The following is a 16923-nucleotide window of genomic DNA, read 5'->3' on the forward strand; positions in this document are numbered from 1 at the left end:
AGACTAGGGCACGCTCAGAAGGCAGTAGCAGTGTTAGGGAGTCTTGCCCAAGGCCTCCTACTCAATAGGTGCTGGCTTATTGAACAGTAAGAGCCAAGATTCAGACCCTGGTCTCCTGTGTCAGAGCCCTTAAACAGTACACTATCCAGCCACCATCCAGCCACTGCTGGGACCACTAATGGACAAAAATCTCCTAACCAATCCAATCTGATCAGATTAATGAAATTGACCCGATTTTCAGATCAATCCCATTAAAGGGAATCTAAACTGAGAAGGAGATGGATTTTTCCTTTTAAAATAATACCAGTTGCCTGACTCTCCTGCTGATCCTGTGCCTCTAATACTTTTAGCCACAGCCCCTGTACAAGCATGCAGATCAGGTGTTCTGACTGACGTCAGGCTGGATTAGCTGCATGCTTGTTTCAGGGTTGTGATTCAGCCACTATTGCAGTCACAGAGATCAGCAGGACTGCCAGGCAACTGGTACTGTTTAACCTCTTGAGGACCACAGTGCTAAACCCCCCTAGTGACCAGGCCATTTTTAGTAAAATAGGCCAATGCAGCTTTAAGGCCAAGCTGCAGGGCTGCACAACACAGCACACAAGTGATTCCCCCCCCCCCCCTTTTCTCCCCACCAACAGAGCTCTCTGTTGGTGGGGTCTGATCGCCCCCCCCCCCCCCCCCCATGTTTATTTTTGTTTACACAAATATTTTTATTGTTTTTTTAATAATAAAATGCTGTTTCTTTAAATATTTTCCCTCCCACCCCCCAGCCGGCCAATCATGGCGATCGGCTGTTATAGGCTTCTGCCTATGACAGCCAATCACTCTCCAGTGTCCCAGGGGGACCGTGTCACACAAATAACATTGAATAAAATTGCTTATTTTTTACAATATTCATTTATAGATTATTTAGTCAGTGCTTGCCCATTGTAAAATCTTTCCTCTCCCTGATTTACATTCTGAGATTTATCACTGGTGGTGACATCTTTAGTTCTACCAGGTGATCTGTACGGAATGTTCTTTACTGAGAGTTCTAAACACAGAGGGAGATAATACTTGCTTGGCAGTTGTAAAAAGCCGTTATTTCCCACAATGCAATGAGGTTCACAGAGAGTAAACTGTCAGGACCTTGGTTATGACATCACACTATGGGAGGGGTTTCACCACAATATCAGCCATACAGACCCCCCTGATGATCCGGTTGAGAAAAGGTAAAGCTTTCTCGTGGGAAAGGGGGTATCAGCTACTGATAGAGATGATGTTCAATCCTTGGTTACAGTTCCTCTTAAAATGTACATGGTGACATCCACTTACTCAGTCTGCGGCCCCCTCCAGCACTGACACCACTCTGCCAGTGACCGCGCAGGTGGGTGACATCACAGCGAGGGGCGTCCAGGCCGACATGGCAGATGACCATCCAAGAGAAGAAGCTACAGAAATCTTCACAGAGCATCCTGTATGGAGACACAGAAGACCACAGTGCTGGGTTAGAGCCACAGGGGTCACCTCTCATGGGGACAGCACTGATATACTGACACTTACGGGACTGCACTGGTACCACCACTGAAAGAACACCGATCGTTCCATAGATATTTGCGCCGGAGCTCATCAGAAAGCCGATACCGCGCCTGCGCGAGACACGTTACAGGCTTATTATGGCCCTGGCCGGTTCCGGGGTCCCTGCACAGTTTCGAGAGGATTAGAGTTGGGCCGAACCTCCGATTTTAGGTTCGCGAACCGGGTTCGCGAACTTTCGCGGAACGTTCGGTTCGCGTTAAAGTTCGCGAACCGCAATAGACTTCAATTCAATTACTAGAGATTAAGATGTTGAGGGCCCTGGGGCGCCTTTTAGTCTAATAACAATCAGTGTGTGACGGCTGGGGTGGGAGGGATGGAGGGGCGCACTTTGGTGTCTCAGCCTTGGGTGCTGGAGGACCTTGTCCCAGCTCTGCATGTACCTTGTGTTGAGAACCTAGGGACTAGACAACAGGCTTACATTACTGTGTACACCCTTCAAACCGAGGGAAGGGGAGGGAGGATTATATTACCTTGTGGTCATAGTGTCTTTATCTTATCCGAAATAGCAAGCTTTCTGATATTTACATGCTGAGATTAGCTTCCCAAAATCCTCTTGGCACTGAAAAGTTCCTGAAGTTTGGCAATGGCTATTTGTTTTGCAATTGTTTATTTTTGGATGTGTCAACCCCCTTTAAGAAGAGGAGTCTGTATCATCATCTAACCATCTCCTCTAAATTGAAGATAGAAGTGGAATGCTGGGATGGTACAAGCTCTAGAGCTCTAGGCTGGAGGTCAAGCCATCCTTCTGAAGCTCCAGAAGCCTGAATCATCTCCCTGCCCTCTCCTCCATGGTGAAGATAGAGAAGAGCGGCTGGGATGAGAGGAGCCTTGGCTGGAGGTCCTGATATTCTCGATCCCAGCAGAAAAAGATGATCACCGTTGCAATGTGTTTACCAAAACTCCCCGTCTTCCTTCTGGAGATTCAGCTTCTGCTCCTCATCCGACACCATCTCCCACTCTGAAGACCTGCAATCAAATTCATGGAGTCACGTTTGCCGGATAGAAATTTATAATAGTTCTTACATCAGTCCATTCAACCTCACATACTCATTTAGCTGTGTTTTTTTTTCCTCCACTGAGATACTGAAGACCCTGAACTCTCCTGCCTCAAAAGTGGCTGAAACTGGGTGCGGCAAAGTTTCAGTGCCCTCAACACTGTGATCCCATCTGCCCTGACTTGCTGTCTTGCATGTTAAAGGGAACCAAGCGCCACTTTTTTTTCCTGGTTTCTAATAGCTATAGGAGCTTCCATGTCCCCCCCCTCCCCTTCTAGTTGTCCATTATTTATCCAGGGGAAAGTGTGAAGATAGGCAGATAGCATCTGTGACTTATCTAAACTCTTTGAAGCACAGTGTCCTATCTACCCAACTCGCCCTGCTGATGAAAGCTTTTGTTTGCTCTCTGCTAATGTGTGCAATAAAATAATTACATCAGTCCTAATCTGCCTGAAACTTCTGTGGTCGGGCAGGCCTTGGAAGTAGGGTAATAAAACTCCCTACCTAACTTTTATATGTAAAAAGAAGAGATAAAATGTATTTTTTTTATTAGTGCGCCACATTGTTGGCATGTATTTTTAATGTGCTATTGAGATGCCCTGGGTACTAAAAACGGTGCTTTGGTTCTTTTTAAGTAGTTGCACAAAGGCCGGCTGGGTGGAGGGGAGGGGTACTGATGATTGGGGAGGGGCACAAAAGTTAGCAAGTGATGGCTACTGGCCTGCAGTTGGACAGAATTGTCTTATATTAAAAAAAAAACAGTTTGGTTGAGGAGGTATTGTGGATAGGCCTTGTCTGAATACAATAAAAGTAAAAAGGCAATAAAGCTTTCTCAGAAAAAAATAACCTCCCCCAATTTAGCAATACTGACATCACCAAAGTTGGAGGATGAACTTGGAGATTCCAAGAACCGAGGAAACGCAAAGGAGAAAACCAGGAGCCAATAGCGCAATATGTCTCAGAGATAGAGCAAAGAGGGTTACTTACTCTTTTCTGGTTGCAAGAGAAATGCAACCACCAATAAGGCATGGGAAAGAGGTCCCGCCCCGCTCGGGTTTGAGATGCCCTCACTGGTCGCGCTCCTGCCGGTTCTTAGGAAGGCCCCTAGAGCAGGGGTCTCAAACTCGCGGCCCGCGGGCCATTTGCGGCCCTCGATACAATATTTTGTGGCTCTCGCCGGCAAAAGCTTCCTTATAGTCCGCTTCAGTGCTCCCAAGTAATCCGCCGCATCTCCGCCGCTAAACGAGGGCTGCAGAGCCCCCAAATCGCCCGGGGGGCAATCCGCCGGCATTTCCTGGAAGGGGCAGAGCTTTCAGCTTCAGCTCTGCCCCTCCTGACGTCAATTGCCGCACGGATCGCCGCCTCTCCCCGCCCCTCTCTGTGAAGGAAGAGTGAGAGGGGCGGGCAGAGGCAGCGATGCGCCGCGATTGTGAAATTCCTTATGCGGCCCAGCCTCGTCCTGACTTTGCCTCCTGCGGCCACCAGGTAAATTGAGTTTGAGACTCCTGCCCTAGGGGGAACTAAGCTTAAAAAACAACCTCCCAACAGAGGTGTGAACAGTAATACTGACATTGGTGACATTGAAAGTGGAGGCCTCCCAAAAATATTAAATAATTAACACCAGTTTAAAAAGTAGAGGCAGTGGTTGGCTTAACTCTCGTGTACAACAGGCTCCAATAAGACTCTACAGTAGTTTGCGTTTTTTTTAACTGCACAGAATTAGACAACGCGTTTCACAGGTTTTTACCAGCTTCCTCAAGTCAATAACACCCACAAAGTGCTATGCTGCTTCCAGTGAGATAATCCTCTGACACGCTGATGATTTTTCAACAGAAGATGTGCGGCAGTGATTAGCTAAAATAAAGATATTCTTTTTGCATTCATTTTCACGCAAATAATGTTACATTCGACTTTCGAGCGAAAATGCCATCAAAAATCAATTTGTAATGAGTTTGTGATTTATTTATTTTTTTGCATTTTTTGTGATTTTTTTTTTTGAGCTAAAATTGTTTTTTTTTGGGGGGGGGGGGGGGTGTTGCGGGAAAAATCACGGTTTTTTTCGTGTTTTTGTGCTAAAAAGAACAATTTTGTGAATTTTTGCCATATTGCAAAAATACTATGTATTTTCGTGAAAAATTTTCTCAAAAATGAAAATAGCATTTTCGATGCAAAAATTACTTTGGCGAAAATTCACAAGCAACACTGCTGCGCTGCACTTTTTTGTAGGTGTTATTGGCCTGAGGAAGCAGGTAAATCCAGTGAAACATGTTGTCGTAGCCTAATTCTGTGCAACATTTCTTTTTAACTACTTTAGAGTCATATTGGCTTCTGTTCTACAGGAGAGGTAAGCCTACTAAACTACTGCCTCTCCTTCCTAAACTGTTTATTTATTTTTCATATATATATATATATATATATATATATATATATATATAATTTTTTTTTTTTTTTTTCTGGCGCTCAACCATCAATGCCACCAAAGTGTGGTTCTACTGATTGGCCCTGTTCAACCAGAGCAGGATCATCCACCAGGCAACTTAGGCAGGTGCCTAGGGCCTAGCGGGTGTTAAGGGGCCTACTTGTCACCTTCTCTGACCTCTCTCCACTTTAGCTTACCAAAAGGGGGCACCAAATTTAGTACCTTGTCTGGGGCCCTATTACATCTTAATCTATCTCTGGGTTCAACTATCACATTTTGTACTTCCCTACAAAAATACGATGGTTCTTGCCATGTTCTGCAAATGATCTGACAAAGGGAGCGAATCCCAAGAGGTAAATCCTATTAATGATTTTTTCTAGTTCACATAAACACATATTGCATTAAGTACTCAATCTTCCTTAATTCTTTAACTTTCATTTGCTGTCATCTTATAATGCCTGATTGTCTGCTTGACGACAGCACCACAGACGGTGTTAATGTCAAACACTTTCAGAGATGAGGTAAAATTAGTGCTCTGGGTGTCGGTTGTTAGTGTTGCCCTCTGGGTATGGTAGGACCGCCTCCTGTGCTGTCATACATCACTTGTTGTCATCCTCTCACTGGAGGTTCATACAATAACCTTAGTCGTTGTCTTACTTGTCGCTCCATGGGCCGTTGTACTCCGTGAAGCCCCAGGGGTTCCTCAGGCGGACCAGAGTGACCTCACCCATGTCATCCTGAATCTGGGGACAAAGGGACAGATAGAGTGAGGTCAGTGCTCAAGTTCAATGATCAGACCAGGCTAGTCCCTCATATAGTTATCATAAGATGTGTAGTGGTGTGGCAATAGGGGTTACAGAGGTCTTGACTGCACCAGGGCCCTTGAGCCAGAAGGGCCTCGTAGGGCCCTCCCTCAACTGCAGTATTAGTTCTTTATTGGTTCTGTGCTTGTAATAATCACTTCTATAAATGCTTTGAATATTAGTAATCATTAACAAGCTGTTCCCCATCCCCTTCTTGCACCTCTGACACTGTGGTTGTCCTTGGCAGGTTTTGGTGCGTTGTATCAATTGTTATGTATAGAGTTCTTGGGGGGTACGAACTGGTCCTAGGAGCATGCAGCTCTGAGGTATTGGCTTTGAAGAGCACAACACATATGGAAGGAGGAGACACCTACCGGTACCTGTTTGGCGCCCACTATGGAGTAGGCGTGGCCTAGTATGACACATATGGAAGGAGGAGACACCTACCTCTTTGGCACCCACTATGAAGTAGGCGTGCCCTAGTATGACACATATGGAAGGAGGAGACACCTACCTCTTTGGCGCCCACTATGGAGTAGGCATGGCCTAGGACCAGCCCGTCTTCATTCACCTGCCCGATGTCACTGGGTTGTGTCACCTTGCGGAAGATAAAGAAGTGGGTGAGTGAGAGGTGTAGCACGTGATAAGAACCCCAGCAATGCTCTACTCACCTCTATGAAACAGGCCATAGGAAAGCCCTTGCTCTTTGATTGGATGATCATGTCCCAGACATCCTCAGAGGTGAACCTGCTCAGACTGACTGTCTCAGCAATCCCTCCTGTGAAATCCTCCATGGCTTCAGGGATGGTTCCTCCCTGCAGGGCCTGATAGCCTCCACACACCCTGCACACACACATATGTACAACAGTTTGTAAGACCACTGGGGGAGGGGGTGAAGATATCATGTATAGTGAAATTACACATAATCATAATACTATACTTCAATCAGGTGTTTTTATGGCTTAAAGGAACCTTGAGGCAAGCAAAATTATACATACCTGGGGTTTCCTCCAGCCCCCTTCAGGCTGCTCAGTCCCTCATAGTGGCGTAGCAAAGGAGCTGTGGGCCCTGATGCAAGTTTTACATCGGGGGCCCCCCAAGCATTCTGTACTTAACGATTAATACGGCACACCAAAACCTGCCAGTGGCAACTACAGTGTCAGAGGTGCAAGAAGGGGGTGGGGAACAGATTACCACCATTCAAAATATCTATAGAAGTCATTATTATGAGCACAGGACCAATAGAGAGCTAATACTGCAGTTGAGGGAGGGCCCCTCGGGGACCCTCTGGCCCAAGGACCCCAATGCGGTCCCAACCTCGGCAACCCCTATTGCTACACCCCTGGTCCCTCACCGTCTTCCTGCACAGCCTGGATCCTCTGCAATTCGGCTTGGTAATTCCGCTAGTTTAGATGAATACTGCACATGCACAGCCCGGCCTGCCGCGCGCTCCTGCTGCCAGGAGTGTTCTGCAGCTTCATGAGTACTACTGCGCAGGCACAGAACGCTCCCGGCCGCGGGAGCATGAAGGGGTGGCCGGACTGTGCCTGCGCCGACTGGTGCCGACTGATGGAATTACCAGGCCCCCTAGCGGAGGATCCAGGCGGCGTGGGAAGACGGTGAGGGACTAATCAGCCTAAAGGAGGATGGAGGAAGCCCAGTGTATGTATAATTTTTTTATTTTGCCCATCTCAGGTACACCTTGTTATGGGTGTGAAGATCATGATAAACACTTGTTTTAGGACCCTTGTAAAAAGGGCACTGAGGCCATGAAGGGGAGGCAAGGGAAGGGGTGTGGCCATTGGGGGGGCTGCATGAATTGTAGTTATACCACAGGTTGTGGTGTTAATACTGGTTGATTTGTGCTATATCAGTGGTAATGTTTATATTGGGAGTGTGATATATTAGCATTGAATGGTGGGTGTGGTCTATTAGTGTAGATGGCTATATTGGATGGAGTGTGTCTTTTATATTAGAGGCCATGTTTGATATTGATTGTGTATGGGATGTATTAGTACTAGTTGGTGCCTGTTTGGTGTATTTGTTGCAGTGTTTACAATGGATGAATGATGGTGCTCTAGGGATGTATCGCATATCAGTATAGTCAGTTGTGCGCAGGTGTCGGTCACGTACTTGGCATAGGCTTTCTCCAGTAGTGCGCTCCACATCTCCTCCCGCTGGCTGCTCTTGGTATAAACGAGACGATTCTTCCTGGTCGGGAGTTTGTCATCGATTACAACATCTACCCAATCACCAAATCGCCACAACTGCAAAGACATAAAGCACAACAATTCACCTCCATAGTGTTCTGGAACAATCCTGCATTGATAAGGACATATGAGGGTCTTTTAGGGTGCAAGGAAAAAAGGGCACAGGGTGAAGCCGAAATTGCAAAATATTGTCTATAACAATGAAAACGAAAAATATATTTACAGTTGTAATGAGGATAGTAAAACATTGGTAAATATTACCAATATTTTACTACAACTAAACCTAACCCTTCTCTCACACAGAACCCTCCCCCTCCGATGCCTATCCCTAAGACCCGGGGGGATGGTACCTAACCCTAAGACCCCCTGGTGGTGCCTTACCCTAAGATCCCCTTGTGGTCCCTTACCCTAAGACCCCCCTGGTGGTGCCTTACCCTAAGACCCCCTTGTGGTCCCTTACCCTAAGACCCCCCTGGTGGTGCCTTACCCTGAGGGCCTGTTTCCACAAACACGAATTTGCATACATTTCCCGCATGCGAATTCGCATAGACAATACAAGTGGATAGGGCTGTTTCCACTTGTCAGGATTTCTTTGCGGTTTTGTGTGCAGGAAAAATCTGCATGGCAGAGCCATCAGAATTCGCACACTGCAAGGCGATTCGCATACAATGTATTTAATAGGAAATTCACATGCGGTTTCGGTATGCGAATTTTCATGCAAATTCGCATCCGATTTTGCATAAAACCAATGTAAAAGCACACAGGCACTGACATGGTTAAATTCGCATACAAACAAACCTATGCGAAATCGTATGCAAATTTGCATGAAAATTCACATACTAACGTATGCAAATTTGCATCCGAATGTGAATTCGTTAACGCGGTTTCCGCGACAAATCCGCACCGCACAAGTGGAAACGGGCCCTAAGACGCCCCTGGGGGTCTCTAACCCTAAGACCCCTCTGGTTGTGCCTAACCCTACGACCCCCCCTCCCCCCGGTGGTGCCTAATCCTACGACCCCCCCCGGTGGTGCCTAACCCTACGACCCCCCCCCCCCCCCCTTCCGGTGGTGCCTAACCCTACGACCCCCCTCCCTCCGCTGCAAACGAAATGATAATTCTCAAAACAAATTTCAAAATGATCATTTTCAAAACAATTCTCAAAATGAAATAATCCAGTTGGACGGTCCCGGTGCCTGCTATTTATCGAGCACCCAGAGTTCTGCTTTTGGCGCCCAAAATATACTGTGGCCAGTATATTTTATACTGGCCACAGGGGAAGGTTAAATGAGAGGTTACTCCCCCTGCTCTCCGCATTCCACAGACGAGATCTCCCTTCGGTCAGCAGCACCTCTAGCTACTTATTACTAAGGGTTCCTCTGGCTACCTTATACTAAGGGACACCTGTTGCTATAAGGGGGAAAAGGAAGTAAGGGAGATGTGAGGACTGGTTCACACTTGGTGCTTTGGCAGTGCTTTGCTGATTGCGAGTGATCAGCAAAGTGCTGCTGCTATTGTATCCCTATGGATGCATTCTCACTACAGCGTTTGTAATCAGTCGCAAACTCGCTGCATGCACTGCTTTGTCGATTGCGCTGGATTCTCGTTCTAATGAAAGGGAATCACAAGCGCAAATCGAGGTAAAGCGCAAGATTTTGACCTCCAAATCGCGATGGCTATTCAGTAATCAGTGTAAACCCGCCTTAACAGCTGGGCCAGCCAGCACACTAGCAGTGCGAGTCAGCAGCGGTTTGTAAGGTCATTGCAGGGAGGAGTCTAGGGTGCCAGGACATCTGTGCCTATAGGCTCCTGTGATGTAAATCTGGGCCTGTACTAAGCTATCATTGATGGGCAAAAACTGCTATCTTCCCTAAGGGCCTAATTTCATCTTAATCCATTTCTGTTCAAGCCTCCTGTGTTATGCTAAACAGCAGTGCCTATATAGGTGTTTCACTTGTAATTGAGAATCCCCTAAAATTCAATGACCTATGCTAGGTACACGCCATACAATATTTTAAGAATAGCTTTGTGGTGTCCCCTCATGCTGTTGAACCATAGGCATCTGTCTGGTTTGCCTATGCCTAAAATGGCTTTGTTTTTTAACTATATAAAAAAGAGCCATTGGTTCCACGTACTGCACATCATACAGGGAATGGGATGCCACATTTAGGCTGTCTCTTTGTCTTTGTTCTAACCTCTCTCTCTCTCTCTCAATTTACTCTGTTATGGGAACATGTATCCAGTGTCACCCCACATCCCCCTCCTCACCTTGAAATGGAAGATTCCACAGTATCCATCACTCTTGCTGAAGCTCTGGTCCTCAGGGACGACCCATGAGAACAGGGAGGGGTGGAGGGTGAGTGAGGACATGGAGGAGAGGAGCCAGCAGTCACCTGTGCGGAGGACAGAGGGGGACATGTCTTCATATGTTTACTGTGTACACCGAGGATAGCCATGCTGTCTGATCACCAGGGCCAGTTTTAGACTTTTTGCTGGCTGAGGCAAACTGGTAAGGATGCACCCCCCCCCCCCTTTTCCTGATTTGGAATGATCGCACAGCACCTGACAATTTACTCTGCTTAATGTAATGTTCTCAGTCAGCAAGGGAGCATATGCAACAACTTAAGACAAACTGCTTACTCTCAGGCAGCCAGTCATCCGTTTTCCATTCCTCCTCTGTCAGGACAGCAGTGCCACCTCCTTCCTTCTGCTGTGCAAATCAAATGTAACACTGCTGCTCTCCTGCCTCCCCCCTCCTCACTCACTGTCAGACTCCTCACACAGCACAACAAGCTGCTTTCCCCAATGATGCTCTCCTGCCTCCCCCCTCCTCACTCACTGTCAGACTCCTCACACAGCACAACAAGCTGCTTTTCCCCAATGAGGACCTCTTCACCTCGCTCTCCTCTAGCTTCTCCTCCTACTCTGACTGCATGCTGTTAGTGTAAACACACAGTACAAACATGCCGCCCCTGTAATCTCTGTCGCCTGATGCAAATGTTTCACCTTGCTTCATGAGAGAACCGGCACTGGTGATCACTCATTTGGCCTGTGATGTGAACAAAGAGAGGACAACACAGAGCTGGCACTGAAAGCTGTGGGAATGTACAGAACCCGTCCAGCTCAGCTTAAAGTGGACCTGAACTCTCGCACAGGACAGGAGCCGAACATAGAGAAATGCCCCCTGTATGTATTTAGAGAGTTTAGCCTGTCTAATTCCCCCTCATCTGTGACTAATCACAAGCGTAATTTGATATCTTGGCTGTGTCAGCTGGCTGCCTTGGTAGAGCAACTAATTTTATAAACACAGGATGTTAACCCTATGTCTGCTTCAATGAAAGCAGGACGTAGTCACACTGCAGTTTTATTGCAGGATTTGTATCAGCTGTAACAAAGAAATGTTATTCGTTAAAGTTTATTATGCTGATGCTTATCTTTTAGAGCAGACAGGAAGTTCTGAGTTCAGGTCCGCTTTAAAACTCAACGTCCAGCATTCAGTCAGCAAGGGTGCTGACTGCATTGTCTGGCATAAAGATGTGGAGAAAAGGAGGGACACAGCTTGTACAGTAAGGATCCCTTTCTCTGGCGGGGGATGGGACATCCTGAAATCTGCTCTGTAGAATTCCTTCTATGACTGTAGACAAGGAAATTCACACGCTGTATGTCACTGTATTCTCCACTGCAACCTGACTGTTGTAGAACTATAAGTCCCAGCATGCCTACTCTCTCTGGCCTGTCTGACATGCACTCAGCCACTCAAGTTACCCAGATCTCCCTGGCAGATGTCCGTCGTACAGGCTCCGCTCTCAATGAACCTCGGATTGGAACAGAACTCCTGAGAATAGAAAGAGAAGATGCTGGTGAGAAAAAAGTGAGCACTTACCTTTCCCTTCTCCATGTCAGTGACCTCTCACTTTCCCTTCTCCATGTCAATGGCCTCTCACCTTCCCTTCTCCATGTCAATGGCCTCTCACCTTCCCTTCTCCATGTCAGTGACCTCCCACCTTCCCTTCTCCATGTCAGTGACCTCCCACCTTCCCTTCTCCATGTCAGTGACCCCCCACCTTCCCTTCTCCATGTCAGTAACCTCTCACCTTCCCTTCTCCATGTCAGTGGCCTCTCACCTTCCCTTCTCCATGTCAGTGACCTCCCACCTTCCCTTCTCCATGTCAGTGACCTCCCACCTTCCCTTCTCCATGTCAGTAACCTCTCACCTTCCCTTCTCCATGTCAGTGACCTCTCACCTTCCCTTCTCCATGTCAGTGACCTCCCACCTTCCCTTCTCCATGTCAGTGACCTCCCACCTTCCCTTCTCCATGTCAGTAACCTCTCACCTTCCCTTCTCCATGTCAGTGGCCTCTCACCTTCCCTTCTCCATGTCAGTGACCTCTCACCTTCCCTTCTCCATGTCAGAGACTTCTCACCTTCCCTTCTCCATGTCAGAGACCTCTCACCTTCCCTTCTCCATGTCAGTGGCCTCTCACCTTCCTCTCTCCATGTCAGTGACCTCCCACCTTCCCTTCTCCATGTCAGTGACCTCTCACCTTCCCTTCTCCATGTCAGTGACCTCTCACCTTCCTCTCTCCATGTCAATGGCCTCTCACCTTCCCTTCTCCATGTCAGTGACCTCCCACCTTCCCTTCTCCATGTCAGAGACCTCTCACCTTCCCTTCTCCATGTCAGTGACCTCTCACCTTCCCTTCTCCATGTCAGTGACCTCCCACCTTCCCTTCTCCATGTCAGTGACCTCCCACCTTCCCTTCTCCATGTCAGTAACCTCTCACCTTCCCTTCTCCATGTCAGTGGCCTCTCACCTTCCCTTCTCCATGTCAGTGACCTCTCACCTTCCCTTCTCCATGTCAGAGACTTCTCACCTTCCCTTCTCCATGTCAGAGACCTCTCACCTTCCCTTCTCCATGTCAGTGGCCTCTCACCTTCCTCTCTCCATGTCAGTGACCTCCCACCTTCCCTTCTCCATGTCAGTGACCTCTCACCTTCCCTTCTCCATGTCAGTGACCTCTCACCTTCCTCTCTCCATGTCAATGGCCTCTCACCTTCCTCTCTCCATGTCAGTGACCTCCCACCTTCCCTTCTCCATGTCAGTGACCTCCCACCTTCCCTTCTCCATGTCAGTGACCTCTCACCTTCCCCTCTCCATGTCAGTGACCTCTCACCTTCCCTTCTCCATGTCAGTGACCTCTCACCTTCCCTTCTCCATGTCAGTGACCTCTCACCTTCCCTTCTCCATGTCAGTGACCTCTCACCTTCCCTTCTCCATGTCAGTGACCTCTCACCTTCCCTTCTCCATGTCAGAGACTTCTCACCTTCCCTTCTCCATGTCAGAGACTTCTCACCTTCCCTTCTCCATGTCAGAGACTTCTCACCTTCCCTTCTCCATGTCAGAGACCTCTCACCTTCCCTTCTCCATGTCAGTGACCTCCCACCTTCCCTTCTCCATGTCAGTGGCCTCTCACCTTCCCTTCTCCATGTCAGTGACCTCTCACCTTCCCTTCTCCATGTCAGAGACTTCTCACCTTCCCTTCTCCATGTCAGAGACCTCTCACCCTCCCTTCTCCATGTCAGTGGCCTCTCACCTTCCTCTCTCCATGTCAGTGACCTCCCACCTTCCCTTCTCCATGTCAGTGACCTCTCACCTTCCCTTCTCCATGTCAGTGACCTCTCACCTTCCTCTCTCCATGTCAATGGCCTCTCACCTTCCCTTCTCCATGTCAGTGACCTCCCACCTTCCCTTCTCCATGTCAGAGACCTCTCACCTTCCCTTCTCCATGTCAGTGACCTCTCACCTTCCCTTCTCCATGTCAGTGACCTCCCACCTTCCCTTCTCCATGTCAGTGACCTCCCACCTTCCCTTCTCCATGTCAGTAACCTCTCACCTTCCCTTCTCCATGTCAGTGGCCTCTCACCTTCCCTTCTCCATGTCAGTGACCTCTCACCTTCCCTTCTCCATGTCAGAGACTTCTCACCTTCCCTTCTCCATGTCAGAGACCTCTCACCTTCCCTTCTCCATGTCAGTGGCCTCTCACCTTCCTCTCTCCATGTCAGTGACCTCCCACCTTCCCTTCTCCATGTCAGTGACCTCTCACCTTCCCTTCTCCATGTCAGTGACCTCTCACCTTCCTCTCTCCATGTCAATGGCCTCTCACCTTCCTCTCTCCATGTCAGTGACCTCCCACCTTCCCTTCTCCATGTCAGTGACCTCCCACCTTCCCTTCTCCATGTCAGTGACCTCTCACCTTCCCCTCTCCATGTCAGTGACCTCTCACCTTCCCTTCTCCATGTCAGTGACCTCTCACCTTCCCTTCTCCATGTCAGTGACCTCTCACCTTCCCTTCTCCATGTCAGTGACCTCTCACCTTCCCTTCTCCATGTCAGTGACCTCTCACCTTCCCTTCTCCATGTCAGAGACTTCTCACCTTCCCTTCTCCATGTCAGAGACCTCTCACCTTCCCTTCTCCATGTCAGTGACATTTCACCTTCCCCTCTCCATGTCAGTGGCCTCTCACCTTCCTCTCTCCATGTCAGTGACCTCCCACCTTCCCTTCTCCATGTCAGTGACCTCTCACCTTCCCTTCTCCATGTCAGTGACCTCTCACCTTCCCTTCTCCATGTCAGTGACCTCTCACCTTCCCCTCTTCATGTCAGTGACCTTTCACCTTCCCCTCTTCATGTCAGTGACCTCTCACCTTCCCTTCACCATGTCAGTGACCTCTCACCTTCCCTTCTCCATGTCAGTAACCTCTCACCTTCCCCTCTTCATGTAAGTGACCTTTCACCTTCCCCTCTTCATGTCAGTGACATCTCACCTTCCCTTCACCATGTCAGTGACCTCTCACCTTCCCTTCTCCATGTCAGTGACCTCTCACCCTCTCTTCCCTCTATCATTGACCTCCCGCCTTCCCATCTCCATGTCAGTGACCTCTCACCTTCCCATCTCCATGTCAGTGACCTCCCACGTTCCCTTCTTCATATCAGTGACCTTTCACTTTTGTGTGTCAGTGTCCTTTTTAATGTCAGCAAATTTTGATTTTCCTCCAGGTCACACCCAAGATACCCTTTACCCAGATGGAGCAGATGGAGACCATTCTGCCATATTTATCAGGTGTGGCTCTACCACTCAAGGGGGCACAGGTTGCAGAGAAGCCTTGCCAGATGTTTGCTGGAAAAGTCCTTGATTCTGGAACATCCTTCCATAATAATACTTACCTCTCCCCACATTCTCCATCACCACCTCTGCTCCTTTAGTTTAGAGGAAGCACAAGCCTACCCCAACAATAACACTCTGACATAAAATACCAGAAGCCTAACATGAAGTAATGTTACATTAATTTTATGTATTGTCTCAGAGATGTCCCCATCTTCCCCCACCCGCCTCTGGGACTGTATAAAAAATCTTTGTCTACAGAACTTTGTATGAATCCTTATCAGTGGCTGAGCAGACACAGTCATTAGAACAATTGTGCAGAGAGCAGAAAGCTTTTTCTCTCCGTGCCCCTAGTTGTCAGTCTCTTAGGACAGGGAAAAGAAACTTCTCCCCCACCTATGGCTGCATCCCTTGCACAGCCCCCTGCTCTGGAGCCATTGAGCCACTTGCCACCCAAACTGTAGACTTAACTGTATGCAGAATAAGAAATGCTAGTCACTCTGGCTAATAACCATCATATGAGGAGCTCACAAGGAGGGCAAATAAATACACAGGGCAAAATTTAAAGGGACCTGGGCTCAAAACTCACAGATAGCCATATGCGAGTTATAGCCCTGGTCCCGACCAAACTGTAGACCTACCGGTGGACGCTTCCATTCCACTGTCCTGTCCGCGGCTTGCTGCGGGAACTCCGGGTCCTCAAACAGGTGTCCCTTCTTCAGACAGCCGTCCCGGAGAGTCTGAAAGTCCTGACCGGCAAACATCTGGATGGATGGTGGATATAGATATCCAAAATATAACACTATGTGTATATTCCAGTATTAGTGTATTTTTAGCTCTATCTCTATAGTTTCTAACAAGGGTGGATAGATAGATAGATAGATAGATAGATAGATAGATAGATAGATAGACAGGCTGTGTCTGTCTGATTCCCACACTGGGGACCTGTATACATATAGTGGGTGTGTTAGTAACAAGGTGTGTGTATAGCAGGGAGTGTATGAAGTCAGGTGTACATTCTGGGCTGTGGATGTCCTTGTTTTGTGTATTCAGGAATAAAGAGCTCTAGAAATGGGTGATGCTGTTTTATAAAGTATCATGCGTATCCCTATGTGTGTCTACTGACCACATGGCTGTTATTGTCCACGTCTCTTACTATGGGGTCCCTGCCAGTCCTGATCAACCCTCTGCTTCTGTTGGTCACAAAGCTGTCACTGTGGGATCCCTGTCAACCACAATCACACCTCTGAAATGGAACACCCCTTGTCACATCAGCCATGGCAGGACATTTAAAGAGGAACGTTATCCCATCCTAATCAGTATCACACAAGAAATATTTACCTCTAATAGATTATCAGGAGGGTCTGTATGGCTGATTTTATTGGGCAACTCCTCCCACAGTGCCATGTTAGGGCCATGGCCATGACAGTTTCCTGTCTGTGAACCCCATTGCATTGTGAGAGATAACAGTTGTTGTCAACTGCCAAGTAGGCAGTATCTCCCTCTACACACACTCACACACACACACACACACACACACACACCCTTTTAGCCTATCACATTGTTAGTGGGTGTCTTTATACATAAGGGCAGTTGGTGCTGTTTTTTTCATACCTGCCAGCAGTAAAAATGCTGACCAGCAGGCTCATGGAGGATCAAACAACATGGGGAGTGTGAGGATCTATGTGGTGATGATGATATGTACGGTAATATGCAGAACATGGCAGCCATATTGTATCTCGTGGAAACCATA

The 16923-nt window shown here is 48.0% G+C and overlaps 1 protein-coding gene across 1 annotated transcript in view; it reads right to left on the minus strand.

The window, feature by feature from the left end:
- The window catches only part of LOC137528045 (calpain-1 catalytic subunit-like), a 28033-nt gene extending 11927 nt beyond the window's left edge, over window positions 1-16106 (minus strand). Inside the window, exons 1-9 of the mRNA XM_068249273.1 lie at window positions 15812-16106; window positions 11774-11843; window positions 10277-10401; window positions 7932-8065; window positions 6470-6641; window positions 6313-6396; window positions 5653-5738; window positions 2476-2547; window positions 1318-1457 (exon numbers count right to left, since the gene is read on the minus strand). Of these exons, the coding sequence (XP_068105374.1) occupies window positions 1318-1457; window positions 2476-2547; window positions 5653-5738; window positions 6313-6396; window positions 6470-6641; window positions 7932-8065; window positions 10277-10401; window positions 11774-11843; window positions 15812-15934 (1006 nt within the window). The 5' untranslated portion in view covers window positions 15935-16106. The remainder of the gene's footprint in view (window positions 1-1317; window positions 1458-2475; window positions 2548-5652; window positions 5739-6312; window positions 6397-6469; window positions 6642-7931; window positions 8066-10276; window positions 10402-11773; window positions 11844-15811) is intronic.
- Between the last annotated feature and the right edge of the window lie 817 nt (window positions 16107-16923).

The sequence above is a fragment of the Hyperolius riggenbachi genome, chromosome 8 (genome assembly GCF_040937935.1).
Source record: "Hyperolius riggenbachi isolate aHypRig1 chromosome 8, aHypRig1.pri, whole genome shotgun sequence".
Classification (NCBI taxonomy): domain Eukaryota; kingdom Metazoa; phylum Chordata; class Amphibia; order Anura; family Hyperoliidae; genus Hyperolius; species Hyperolius riggenbachi.